We start from the raw sequence: 15077 nt of genomic DNA on the forward strand, positions 1-15077 counted from the left end.
CGATGCACTTTAAACTGACTAACTAGGGTGTGAGGTTTGACACCCACGAGGGATGGGTTAGTCGAGGGTGTTAGCAAATGTAGAGATTCCATACACCATCCTCGGTAGACTAGAGGGGTGTGTGAGCTCCAAGATGCAGAGATCCCTCATCGCACCATGATGTCTACCATAGAGTAGAGAGTGAGTATCCTCGTGATACTCACTAATGATTGAGATGAGATAGTTTGATTTATTTCCTCGATGCACTTTTAGTATGAGCTAGTTATTAGTGTGCCACTAAGCTGGTTAGATCAGCGTTTGGAATTTGTTTCCATACGTAGATTAGGTGGAGATTTCAAGGAGGCCTAGAGAGTAAGATGTTCATACCAGAGTAGAATAGATCAGAGTATGACTCAAGATTTTGAAAGGGCGTGTATATTTATAAACCCTGATGTAAGGTTAAGTCATAAAGTCAATCAAGAGATGGTATGTATATTTTTAAATGTATATACTTATTTTGAGAGCTATCTGATGTAAAAGTTTTAAATTGTATTTTATGAATGATTTTCTAGTATAAAATAGTTGTTTTAAGAAAAAAGAAATGAGAAAAAGTTTGGACAGCTACTCCGATGGTTTCGTGTAGCATCCTAACTAGTCGACTGTGTGTCGTATGGGTTTAGGGTGTTACAACCAGGCGATGTTCATGGCCTGAAGGACATACTCATGAGAACTTTTCAGATAGGTAGTTGTGTGAAGTATATCATTGTTTACACAAACTGTAGAATAGTTCTAGGACATCACGTCTACTGGTCAGCTAGTAAAGTAACTATGTTGTCACAAGGGAATGTTCAAAGGAGGACACCTACGTATCCTATGCAATTATTGATCGTAGAGTTTGTCACCACATCGAGTAAAAATGGTTTTGATAAAATGATCAATTTCATTCCTGTGGGGAATTGTTGGAAAAATTGTTAATTTTGCAGCTTTGAATGAGAAATTGATCCAAACATTGTTGAGTAAAATGTGAAACCAATCATTGGTTCGTACATGTGAACAATGTGGGTAATGTTAATGTCTGAACCAGCCAGGCTTTTTGTGGGCTTGCAGATATTTTAACCCAAATGTGAAATATTTTTCTCAAATAGAGCGTATCTTTTAAAAATTTGTTTTGAAATTAAAAGGATAAATATTAAAAAGTTACTTTAATTAAAATAGTAATTTTGGAAATTGCTTAATTGATTAATTCTGATTAATGCTTCATTAGGTTAAAAATTTCCAAATGTTCACAATGTGAATTTCCCTATAAATAGTGTATTAACCTACTAGGTTAAATACAATTCAAAAACAACTCAAAAACCAATTCAAAGGAATTATTTTCTCTAGTTTTTGGTGATAGGCAAAGACAATGAATAGTTCGTGATCTCAGCAGTTGTGCTACTATGCGTTTTTGTTGTTTTATCATGAGAGATAGACGACCAAAGATCTAGAGTACTAAGAAGTGGCTGAAAATTTATCTTAAGGAAACTGTGTAGTTGCATGCCTCAATTTGTTTCAAATCAGTTGTTTCGATTCTTATCGTGTATTTATTTCTATTTTATATTCCTTTAGATTATTTAATAAAATATTTTTTTCATCTCATTAATCATTTTGTTATATTCTTGATTCATGTACACAAACTTTATGACGAGATCCTACCGAGGTGTTGATTGTTCTTTGCCCCAATTTGTTAAATCACCATGGAAATAAATCGTGAATCTACTCATGGGAATTACATGATTTGTACTCACGTATAATTTCTTGGCTTTGTTACAATTCATGCAATTGATTGGTGTTGCAAGATGAAAGGTGGCGTGCAAATTAATTTTGTTTTATTAAATAATATATTTTGATTATAATTATTATTTTACCATCTCAGATTTTTATACCTCCAACAATCTTAAGACATATTCTATTTTCTACCTTTTTGGAAAAAAAAAATAAATCTAAAACTATTCAAAAATCTTGAAGAAATTGAGATAAACAAATAAATTCATTTTCGGGATTTATCCTGCCATTTTAACGAGTTTACTTAATTTCAAAGTCGACAAATCTATTTAATAGAAATTTTCGTTAAAGTGACGTTGGTTACTAAGTTTGAAACGTTTTTATTCGATATTAAAAAATAAAAATAAACAAGATTGATTTGAAATTGCGCAATGATAAATAAGATTTTATGCAAATTGCTTTGCAAGCTCACTTATGAACTAACTTGTACAAATACACAAACGCATGGCGATTTACCTTTTTCGTAAATAAAAGAATACATGTGATTCTTTGTTATGGAAAAAAATAAAAATTTCATATATGGTTATTGTCTATAAATATAGAACAATTAAAGAATCAATGTGATTCTTTATTTATTATGATATTATTGGAGAATATCATTATGGTCAAATTTCACCCATAAAAGTGCACGTGAACATTAATCATGATATTGTTCATGATATTATTGTTATGATATTATTACTATATAATCTCTAACATTTCCTTCTCAAAATGAACCCACACTCTTCTTCTCAAAAGTCATTCTTCTAATCCATGAATCAGGTTTCTCATCAGAGGGTGATGTCGGTGAGGATTTAATTGAGGGGAGGGGACGATGAGGGCTTCAAAGAGGAAGATGAGATATAAGTGAAAATTTAGGGGGAAGGAGAAGGAGAAAATGAGGGTGAAAATTTGAGAGAGGTTTTGATGAAGTTTTGAGGAAGGGAAAGGAAGATGTGGTTTAAGAAAAAGGTGAAAATAATGATAATTTAAGTTTAAGAGAAATATAATAACTAAAAAATATATATAAGAAGAGTATTTTAAATTATTGATTATTGATAAATACATACCAATTTTTAAAATAGTTTATAGAAGTTTAAAACATTGATCAATGGTGTATTATTGCATGTTGAAAGTGAATTATGAAGCATGGGAATTGTGATATTTTAGCATTAGACCCCACTTCAAGTGATGTGCTGAGCATGTCGCTCGCACATCATCCGCACGTGCTAATTTAGTACAACCAATGCTTGTAGGGTCCAACACACACACAATCTGATAAGTGAAAACAAATTTTCGAAAATATCTTCTTAACTTACTCCACTCTTTTCCTCCATTATACCAAACTCATAAAAGAAAATGATACAAGGTTGCTCAACTAACCATTACATGTAAGGATCCCCATGGATTGGATCAAATTTTTAGTCTAATCAAATTTAATTCAGAAATTTTTTTATCTATCACCCGATTTGATTCGGTTTTAAAAGGATTTATTTTATTTGAAACTTAACTTGATTTTTAAATAAATTTTAGACTCAATTTCTATAATCTTTATTTTTTTTAAAATACCTGACTGTAACATTTGAGAAAAAAGAAGTTCGTATCATGAGAAACCAATATAACCTACATGATGTTTGGTTGATGATAGGGATGTAAAATCAAGTAATCGTTCAGGTTTTAGTTGGATTCTATCAGGTTAGTCAAATCGGATATAGGTCGTGTCAGGTCAATTTTATGATTTGATTCGGATTAGGTCGGGTTCGGGTTAAATCAGTTCGGGTTATTTTCAAGTTGATTTGATATCAGATTCAATTCAGGTTAATTGGGTTCATTTCAGTTCGGATCAATATCATTTCAGGTCAAAACGGTTCAGGTCTGAAGCAGTTAAATACCAGGTTAATTCAGGTTCGTATGGACTTCAGGCGGATCTCGTTCAGACTGGGTCACATCATTGATAGACAAAATTCAGGTCGGGTCTTACCGAGTACGGATTGAGTTCGGGTCGAGTTATTTTTTGGTTAATTATTTTTCGTCTTTCATAAATGACGAATTATAATTTGTAATTGTATATGATTTGGAGTAAATTACAAAAAATATAAATAATTATAGGTCATTTTAATAAAGATATAATTTTAAGAACTAAATTGAACAAACATGAAGTTACAAACTAGAATTTAAATGAATTAAACAACACACATGGATGAGGGATCAAATCAAAATAATTATAAAATGTTAAGTTGAAATTAATATAAACAAGGACAAAACTGAATCCATTTAAAAAGTTAGTTAAAAAGTTTATGGGTTTGGAGATTATGATATAATTTATAGAGTTTGAAATGAAGTTTATTATTTGATTTATTGGGTTTGAAGTAAATTATAAAAATATAAATAAGTATGGGCCAATTTTAGATACAAATAAAATTTTAAGGATTAAATTGAACAAATATGAAATTAGAAGTTAAGATTTAAATAAATTAAACAACAAGTAGAGATCAAATCGAAATAATTGTAAAATGTGAAGCTGAAATTAATATAAAAATGGACTGAATTGCTTTCATTTAAAAAGTTGAGGAACAAAAGTTTATAAAGTTTTAAATTTTATAAAATAATTTAAAGGATTAAATTGATTAAACATGAAATTCCAAACTACGATTTAAATAAATTAAATAATATGCAAGGATCAAATTGAAACAACTATAATATATATATATACATAAGGAATGTTATGATACATCATACATGTATATATAATGTACATTACATTATAAAAATATAATGTATGATGAATATTATGGATTGAATTGAATTCATTTCAAAAGTTGAAGAAAAAAATTGAAACAATTATAATATATATATATATATATATATATATATATATATATATATTATATATAATATAATATATATGATGAATGTTATGATAATATGATGCATGTATATATATCATAATATACATTATATTTATGCATACAATATAAATATACTTATATAAGTATACATTATACTTATAATATATATATATATATATATATATATATATATATATATATATATATATATATAAGAATATGTGTAATATAAAGTATATAAAGTATAAGGATATAAACTATATAGCGTGTGTGTGTATATATAAAGTATATAAACTATAAAGTATATATATAAATATAAGTATATACATTAGTATATATGTATGATGTATGTACATAAGTATATATATATATATATATATATATATATAAGTATAAAGTATATATTATATAAGCATATGTATATATAAGTATACACATAACTATATATACTTACGTTTATATATATAAGTATATCATTAAACATAAGTGACTAAAATAAAAGATTCTAAAATTAATATTTACATTTAATAATTATGCACATTAAAGAAAGAAGGAAAAATTAAAAGTAATTAGAATGTATACATGATTAAATTGCATTGAATTGAAAATTTAATAAGTGATTTACAATTAAACCATGCTTAAATGAAAAAAAATCAAAAATCAAATAACAAAATAAAAAGTGCACATTGATGGAGGATTGCGGATTATTAACCCAAACCATTTCATTGGGCACTAAAACCTTCCAGCTATACCCGAAAATTTCCCTTAAAATATTTCCAAATTATAAATGCAAATTGCCAAAATTCCCTAAAAATTTTTCCCACCTCTAAATATGCCAATTATAAAATCATAATTTGCCAATTCTCACCTTTAAATTCCTACCACTCATGTGAATATTTGTTTTTGATTAAACTCATGTGAATATATATATATATATATATATAATTTATTTTAAATCGGTATTTAAATTTTAAAATTTTAATTTTTAATCTCAAATAAATTCATCTTTTATATATATTTTAAAATTGAAAGTTAAATTATATTTAAATTATGATTTAATTATTATATAAATTAAATTAAATTTATAAATATTTAAACTAATTTTATATAATCTAATAAAATCATGTTCAATAAATAAATTATTTAATTAAATTAAATTAATTATTATAATTAATATTTACAATATAATGATTATAATTAATATAGAAAGTAAATTTATTAATTTAATTATCATAACTAACAATTTATTTTAACTTTTAAAAAATAATCATATTAATTATCATAGTTTATTATATATTCAAAATCTCACAACTTCATCAAAATCTTACAACTACATCAATTGTAACTTATAAGTAATATAGTTTATTATAAATTCAAAATCTCACAACTTCATCAATTGTAACTTATAAGTCATGTAAATATCAAATCAGTTCAATAACAATTCAGATCATTTACAGGTTGGATCAATTAGAGGTCAGGTTCAAAATAGGTCAGGTAATACCAGTTATTTATCAGGTTAATCTCGGGTTCAGGTTCGTTTCAGTCGGATGCAGGTCGAGTTCGGTTATCATATTATCAGTTTAATTTGGTTTCAGGTCATTCTTAGATCGGGTGCAAGTCGGGTTCATATACACAATTTTCAGGTCTAACTCGAGTTCAGGTAAACGCCAATTCAGACTCGAGTCGGTTTCGGATCACCACCGCTCAGGTCACAAACAATTTTAACTTGAGTCGGTTTGAATCAATTTTACAAATCATATTAGCTTTTTTACATCCCTAGTTGATGAGAAAACCTTTTTTCCCCCAAGATTCGTTTAACGGGAAACTCATTGATTTAAAGATTGGTACAACTATTATAACTAATCTTTGTCTTAACTACGGGAAACTTGTTATACATCCCAAGTTAAAAAATATTTAATAAAAAAATTTCAAAAATATCACCTCTTTTTTAGTTAGAATTATTAATTTATTTGAATAAAGTTGTTATAAATAAATTCTTTTATCAATTAAGTTTAATTTAATTAATATTATTATCTGCACAACATAATCTAACTATTTCCTTCTTTTTTATAAACTTAAACACAGTAAAAAATCAAAACGTATAATTAAATTAATGTATCCCACAAAATTTTAAACAAAAAAATAATTGTCAAAGGTTTAGTTCCATGATGCAATGATGGTAACATCTCCATCGATGGTTTATGCCACCAAATTTTATGATAGACTTGATTTTTTTTATTGTTATCATTATTGTAAATCATTTAACCTAAAATAAAAAGAAATAACATAAAATACGTATAAAAACAATCCCTTAATTTTTAACAATAAAACATATAATTAAATTGATTCAAATTGAATTTAAATGAACATATTTAACTAAAATATAAATTGCATTATCTTTAAAAAATGAAATTGTCTATGAATATATTTAATCCAATTGCCTACAACCAAGGAGTTATAAATTCTCTGTTTTTTGTATACCTTTCACCAATAAATCAATGTCTCCTACATTTATTCTTTTTTCCTTTTTATAATATTATATTTATTTGAAAGCTAACACATTAATGTTTTATTTGAATATATAATGTCTCACTTATATTAAAAATGGAAGGGTGTTGGGGCAGCATGAGAAAAACACGTGATCCCAATCCCATTTGAGGAAGGTAGGGACTTCCCAAGGCTCAACCATAAAATACAAAGCTCTTCTGGTTTTCATTTATCGTTTATTATTAATTCAACAATATCATTTGTTTCTCAATGATTAAAATTAGTTTTCATAATCATACTTGATGGCGTTTGATTTTCAAAGGTGAAAATGGGGAGTTTTCTTTATATATATATATATATATAAAAGTTACCATTTGAGATTTTTGCAGGTAAAGTTGAAGGGTATATTTCCGAGGAAAATATTCAGAGAGCAAAAAAAAAAAGTTTATTTTGCTTTGCTTCTCTGGACATTCGAACTTTGGAATGTGAAAATGAAGATGAAATCTTTGAGCAGTGTAGGGGTTGGTTTGAGCGTAGTTTTTGGGTGTCTTTTGTTAGCTTTGGTTGCTGAAATATATTACTTGTTATGGTGGAAGAACAGGTTAAGAACAAACTCAGATCTAGAAAATGGTTTCAAAAACCCAGGTAGATTTCATTCATTCATTTGTTTCACATATTTTGCTGGAAAATTCCATCAAGTTTTCATGGCTAACTCTGCTTTCACTCCTCAAGAGATTAGATTTGCAGAAGAACAACAATGCCATCATCATCAGCAACAGAACAAGGATATGAAGTTGAAGCCTTTGAACGGGGACCATGGGAATGGGAACGATGAGCAGCAACCTGGGTTTCTCTTCACAATCGTTGAAGAGACAATGGAGGATTTGGAGTGTCTTGAGACCCCATATTTAACCCCTTTTGCTTCTCCACCGTTTTTTACTCCCCCGCTAACTCCGATCGATGCTTGTTTCGCTCTCCAATTCGGATTCAACCCTTTGTTTGAATCACGGAATGATGTAGATTTCGATAGGTTAAGTCCATCATCTTCGCCGAGGTTGAAGTTCTTGAAAGAAGCTGAACTGAAGCTTCACAGGGAAACACTGATGGAAGATGTTCACAAAAATGGCGGATTGAAGCTTTCTTCAGGTTATCTCGGAGATGAAGAAGATGGATCTTTCGTCACAATCATCGTTGATAAGAACAGAGGAGAAGTGTTTAACCACATTCATCAACACCAAATTCGAACTTCTTTCTCAGGTACTTCGTCTTAGTTAAAGTTAGCAATTCATGTGTTCTCGTCTTGTTTATAAATTTTATCGAATCATAATCAAGATCTCTATATTGCTACTTTGTGTTATATCAACTTTCATGTTGGTCTGTTTTTTCTTTAATTTTTTTTAAAAAATATACAAAATATAAATAGAACACATGAATGTAGAAACTATTAATTATATTTAATTATTAAATCAGATAAAATTACATCTAAATATATTAGAACTTCTGAGCTTTCAAATATATTCTTTTATGTATATAAAATTTTAAACTATATATATATATAAATTCCAATATATTTTGGATTTAAGAAAAATAAATATGGATAACATTAACTGATATAAAGCAAGTTGGAGTGTGGGACTAGAGATAGTTACATGTTTTTATTTCAATCTACCAATCTCCTCATGCAATTATTGTTTGTGTGAATTTGAGTTACCTTTGTTCTTCAGACCTCTGTAAAATTCTTTCAGATCAACCCCTCCTTTAAACAATCTTGTTTGTGAAGCTCAAAAATATTAAAATGTACATAATATGATATAAATATCAATAATTGAAAAAAAGGATTAATTAGAAATAAGTACCCAAATTATACCGCTTTTCTCAAATAGGTGTCCAGACTTTTTTTCTGATTCATTAAGGTGCCTAACGTCATAAACGTTATCACTTTAGGTGCTTCGATCGTAACAACTGTTAAAAATCTTCGTTAAGTGACACATATCACGTTACGGTAATTTAAAAAAATATTTAAAAAAAAACTTAAAAATATTATATTTATAAAACTCCCTAATTTATCTAAAATTACAAAAAAAAACCCTTAAATCTCTAACCATAACCCTAATCTTATATCCCTTTCCGACCACGACCACCGTCGCCGACGTCGTCCTTGCCATCTATGTAGTCAGACAACATTTTCCTTGTTGTGGAGTTGCGATGGTCATCGTGGAGTCGTCATATTAGGTTCGTCGTGGTAGCTTTGTTTGTCGCGATTAGGGTTCATCGATTGTTATTATTGTGATTGTTCATCAGATAACTGGTCGTCGGTGGAAACGAGGTTGGGTGGAGGTTCAATATACGAAAATGACGACAATTGATGTGTGTATAGGAACTAAATTTAGGGTTTTCAAATTTTGGGGAAGATTTTTAAGATTTTTTAAAATTTTAGTTTTTTTAAGAAAAAAAATACAATTTTAAGTTTTAATTTGAAATAAAAATTTTAAAATTATCTGAGCGCATCACGTGTCACTTAATGGTATAATTCAACGCCCATTACTTAACCAAACACCTAAAGTGATAACGTTTATAACGTTAGACACATGAATGAATCGAAAAAAAGTTGGACACCTATTTGGGAAAAACGGTATAATTTGGACCCTTGATTTCTAATTAAGCCTAAAAAGAATATATTTGACAAATTTTAAATTATTATAAATGATTAGTTTAGTTAAATTTATTTAAATATTTTATATTTAAATACAATTTTAATATTACATACTAAAATTAAGGGTTACAATCCACTTACACGATGTAAAAACTTTTAATTTTATATTAATTTATTACTGTTAGTTAAGTGGAAATAAACAACTGAGATTATCTCCTTAAATCTTTTTTCAACGAATATCTTTTTATTTCCTACTATTAATCTCAACCGTTTATTTTCACTCATACAATAATCTTAAATTAGTACCAATTTTTTTAATTTTTCATTGTATAACTAGATGTTACCCTCCCCCTCTCTCTCTCTCTCTTTCTATATAGATATAGAATAAAAGTACACATCCAATCCATACTAAACTGCTTAAATGAAATCGTAAAATGCGTAATAAAGCACTTAATCCGAGAAATATGTTCGTAATTCAATTATCAAACAGTAAAAAAAGTGTCACCTGACCTCAGTTAATATTACAACTGGAAAAGACTGCCGGTGGATTGCAGGAAGAACAAGCTCGCATAAACTGCTTTTCTGAAAGAACGTATTTAAACCCAAGGTTATCAAAATCAGTTGCATCGCTTCTCTTTGTTCACCGCTGCTCAATGGATCGACATCAGGAGTTAATTTTCCAGATACGAGTCTGTACCCTACAGACGTGAGGGCAATCTCCCAAAGCATGTTCGGTATACTCAATGTGTCGTAACCGGTTTTCGTCCGGGCACGAAATATTATACTTGGCGGGAAAATTGATGTGAGTAAATGGTTTTGAAAATAATTTGGGAGTCGCCATCGGCCTTTTGGGTCAGGTAGGTCGAATACCTAAAAATTATTTTTTAAAAGAGTTTTAAGAAAACATCAATTAAAAAATGAACTGATCTGCATTTATAACCAAAAATTCGTTTTTTTTAATAATAAAAAGGGATTCGTGGTCGGTTACGTTTAGGGAAGGATTAGCACCCCTACAACGCCCAAAATTGGTACTTTTTAATTATAAATTGTCTCTATTAAAAAATTTCAAAATATATTTAATTTATAATCTTATTATTTCGAAATTATAAAAATATTTATTTATTTAAAAATATCGGAAAAGGACTTCTAGGTGCCTTAAGACAGTTCTTTTCTTTGATATTAATAAATATTAATTTAAATAAAATTAAATAATAATTTTTATAATATTTAATTTAAAATACCAGAATAGGACATCCAGTTGTATTAAGACTGCCCTTTTCTTCGATATTGAAAAATAAATGTTAAAAATAATTTATTGAAAAATAAATATTTATTTAATATATATGTTTATGACTACATAATAATAATGAAAATATTTAAATATATAAACAAGTAAAATTAAAATAATAAAAATACAATTACAACTATATATTTAAAAGCAATAAAATAAATAAATAAATAAACATTTAAAATAAGTGACTAAATTATAGTAAAATTAAAATTAAAAACCTAATTCATAATTAATCAAAATTATAGGGATTAAACATGCTATTTTCTTATTTTATTAATTTAGTGACTAAAATAAAACTTATCTAAAATTCGAATATAAGATTAAAATAAATTAAAAAATATAAACTCGGGATTAAAATATTAATTATTAAATTTAAGGGATAAAATCTGTTATTTATCCTAAATATATTATTTTAATAAAAAGGACTAAAATAAATAAAACAAAAATTTAGAGATCAAATTAAAAGGATTATAAATTCGATTTAGTGACTAAAATGTAAAGTTTATAAACTAGTATGACTGCAGAAAGGATTTAACTATTAATAATTACACGAATAGCCCTCCCCAAAACGGCGTCGTTTGGGAATGGCTATTTAAGCCCCTAACCGGCTGGCCCTTCGGGCCAGCTATCTCATTTTTCTTCTTTTTTTTCTCTCTCAAACAGAGAGAGAGCCAGAGTTCTCTCTGGCCTCTCTCTATATTCCCTCACCAGAGGGAATCCGGCAGCCGTCTGCCGCCGCAAATTTCGCCGCCGACCACCGCCTCCGGTGGTCAGAAATTCCCCAAATTCACCTAAAATATAGATCTAAACACCCTAAGACCGAATCCGGCCTTTGTTTCCCCAAAAAGACTCCTAATCGGAGTAAATCTATGAAAATACCTTCGGTATTTTCTGTTCTCCGGCGATGTTTAGTGCTTCCGGCGATGGTCAAGGCTTCTTTGGTAAGCTTCTCTTCTTTCTTTTTCTTTTCTTTCTTTTCTGTTTCTTTGCTGCGTTGTTGTTGAGATCGTTGGTAGTAATTTTTTTTTAGTATCTTGTTTCTCTGTATCTCTCTCGGTCTCCTCCTTTTCTTTGCAGGTTGGGTGATGGATTTATAGCCATCACCGGTGCTCGTCTCAGACCGGTCCGAAAGGGGTTCTTCGGTGAGTCACCGGACTCCCAGTGGTGACTCACTGTTGGGAAAGACGTGTGCGGCTACGGCCGGCCTTCTGGAGCCTTCGGTAGACGTGGTGGCAACAGCTGGTGGGAAAGAGTGTCGGCAGCGGTGATTGGAAACTGGGGCGGCGCCGCGTGGCCCTAGGGTAATGATACCCTAGGGTTTCATCTGGAACCTTTCTGTGGACCGTTGGATCAAAATCAGATCCAACGGTCATGAAAAGCTGATGGCTACTGGTGATGATAGAAACCCTAAATTGGGTTTAGGGTTTAGCTGGGCCATTTGGTCGGGCCTGGTTGTAATCGAGCCAGAATTGGGCCTTGGGTTGTATCTGTAATAAAATAATAATATTAATAATAATAATAATATTAATAACAAAAACTAATAATAATAAAAATAAAAATAAAAATAATAAATATAATAATAAAACCAAATGTAAAAAAAACTAGTGTCTTCAGCTGCCCCTCTTTGCTCATTCTTGTGTTAACAAGAATAGGGCAAAGATGAAAAGACAATAAGTTTTTTTTTCATTTGACTTCATTTGATTATGATGGAGATGTTGAATAAATTCTTCTCTTTCTTCAGATGAGTTCTTCTCATTATGAACTTTCTGCTGGGGATGATGTTGACCTATTTCCTTCTGTGATAGAGTCATTAAAAATGTTAAATAAGCTCTTCTCATTATGAACTTCTTCTTTCTTTTTCATATGAGTTCTTCTCATTATGAACTTTTTCTGGAAAGGTTGATGCTAATCTATCTACTTCTGTGATAGAATTATGCAAAAGGTTGAACAAGCTCTGTAACATCCGCAATACCGGGTTAGTGACCAAATTGTAAAGTTTCAGAATTTGGTGACTAAAGTAGAAGAATGAAAGAATTCAATGATTATTTGAATATATATATATATATATTGAAGGTTATTTGGTATTTATTAAAGGAAATTAAGGGTATTATGGTCATTTGACCAGAAAGATTTTTTATAATTTTTTTTAAGGGTAATAAGCACGTATGAAGAAGAGTCCAGAGCATTCTTCAGTCTTCTTCTTCCTCCTCTCCACCGTGAAGCTTGGTATAAGGTAAGTGAGTCTTTAGTTGGTTAATTCTTTCGTTTTAAAGCTTGTTTTGATTCTTGGGATATTAAGAAAGATTAAGGAAAGCTTTAGGAGGCTTAAACCTCAAAGATTAACAAGTTATGAGAAATTAAGAAAAATGAGTTTTTAAGTGAATTTTTGATATGGAAGGAGTTAGTAGATTGTGAAGTTGAATTTGACTTGTCAAGGATTAAATTAAGAGGTAGGAAGTGTTAGAATTGGAATTAGAACACATTGGAAATTTGGTATGATTTTTGAATCTTATATGGAAGATAGAATTTTGAGGTTTAAGATGAAATAAATGAATATAGATTGGTTTAAGTATGTGCACTAGAGTTAAGGATGAAAAGGGGATGATATATGAAGTGTTTGAGAGGAAATGAAGTAATTTTCGGGTTGAAAATATGATTTCTGGGCAAGGGGAATCGGTACCCATTCAAGGGGAACCGATACCCCTTCAAACGAACAAGAATTTCCAGTATGTCATAGGGGAACCGATACCCCCATGGGGGGGGGAACCGATTCCCCCTAAAGGAAATTGGGAATATGGGTTTAATAAGTTAGTTTAAGTTGCTAGTATCCAATTGCAAGGTGTAGGTACCTAATGATGGTCTCGAAATGTACATTTATGTAGATTCTACGCATAAAGCAATTCCGGAACGTTTGGCAAGTAAGATCGATCAAGGGAAAGATAAGAGATTGGAATTGGCTAGTGAGGCCAGGTGAGTGCATATTAGTTAGTTTATGGTGCTAAATGGAAACAAGACTTGCGACAAGTCTATTTCCTATGTTAGAATGCATGAATATATGATTATACGTATATGAATGACATGAGTTGTATGTATGCATGAATATATGTGTTGACATGCTTTTGAATGTAATGTTATGAGAAGTATGGGCTATATAATGTATATATATATATATACATATGTGAAACTGAACTATGTGACTGCATGAGAAAGATATGAGCCATATGACATGATATAGGTGAACATGAGAAAGCAAAGTATGAGATATAAACTATGTGATCATAGAAAAATATAATTATATTATTATATGATAAGTGAAATAAGCTGGATAATATTGATCTATAGGATGAAGTGAAAATAGTACACTAACTAGGGGATTTGAACATAAATGATAAGATGAACGTATAAGATAAGCTAGATGGGAAAGATTCATAGGTTTAAATAAAACTATAACACATGGGTTGAATGATAGAAATTTGTGAAGTTATATGAGAAGATTATAAGAGCTATAAGAAATTGAATTAAGTAACAGATTAGATTATATATAGAAATAATAGAAGTGAGATATGTTTATAAGTCTGCCCTAGATGAATACGAAATATAAGAGTGCTATATGATTTATATTAGGATAATCTTGAGGATATATATATATATAGATAGATATGAAATGAAATGAAATGAGTATATGAATACCCAATTATGTGATGAAATGGTGAATTACCTGAACATGTGAATATATATGTTTAAGAGAAGGCATACGATTAAGATATAAGCAATGTGACTATAAGTATATGATACGAGACAAAACTTATGACTATAAGCTACGTGAAAGTGTTCTAGGTGTTTCGATATATTATATGAAGTATATGATCTTATGTGAACAAGATATGATAAGTATGTTTATATGAATAAAGGTGATTGGGTGAGAAATGATAGAAATTATATGAAAACATGACATATGTGACATGCGAATTATATGGAAATGATCTACGGGTAAGTGAACTACGTGACTATGTGA

The 15077-nt window shown here is 29.4% G+C and overlaps 2 protein-coding genes across 2 annotated transcripts in view; one reads left to right on the forward strand and one right to left on the reverse strand.

The window, feature by feature from the left end:
* The first annotated feature begins 7520 nt into the window (after positions 1 to 7520).
* Positions 7521 to 8450, forward strand: LOC120157791. The gene is made up of 2 exons (XM_039168812.1): positions 7521 to 7763; positions 7851 to 8450. Exons 1-2 carry the CDS (start codon positions 7610 to 7612, stop codon positions 8387 to 8389), a joined length of 693 nt encoding a protein of 230 aa, XP_039024743.1. The 5' UTR covers positions 7521 to 7609; the 3' UTR covers positions 8390 to 8450.
* Positions 8451 to 10272: 1822 nt separating this feature from the next.
* Positions 10273 to 15077, reverse strand: part of LOC120157763 (dolichyl-phosphate beta-glucosyltransferase-like) — a 30012-nt gene continuing 25207 nt past the window's right edge. Inside the window, exon 10 of the mRNA XM_039168793.1 lies at positions 10273 to 10516. Within this exon, the coding sequence (XP_039024724.1) occupies positions 10273 to 10516 (244 nt within the window). The remainder of the gene's footprint in view (positions 10517 to 15077) is intronic.

This window comes from Hibiscus syriacus, unplaced genomic scaffold (genome assembly GCF_006381635.1).
Source record: "Hibiscus syriacus cultivar Baekdansim isolate YM2019G1 unplaced genomic scaffold, ASM638163v2 tig00111276_pilon, whole genome shotgun sequence".
NCBI classification, from domain to species: Eukaryota; Viridiplantae; Streptophyta; class Magnoliopsida; order Malvales; family Malvaceae; genus Hibiscus; species Hibiscus syriacus.

Excerpts from the sequence above, each read along its gene's own strand:
- LOC120157791 (XM_039168812.1), top strand. The coding sequence starts at position 7,610 with ATGAAGATGAAATCTTTGAGCAGTGTAGGGGTTGGTTTGAGCGTAGTT. Across the intron at positions 7,764-7,850 it reads AAATGGTTTCAAAAACCCAG|AGATTAGATTTGCAGAAGAA; the intron begins GTAGATTTCATT and ends TCACTCCTCAAG.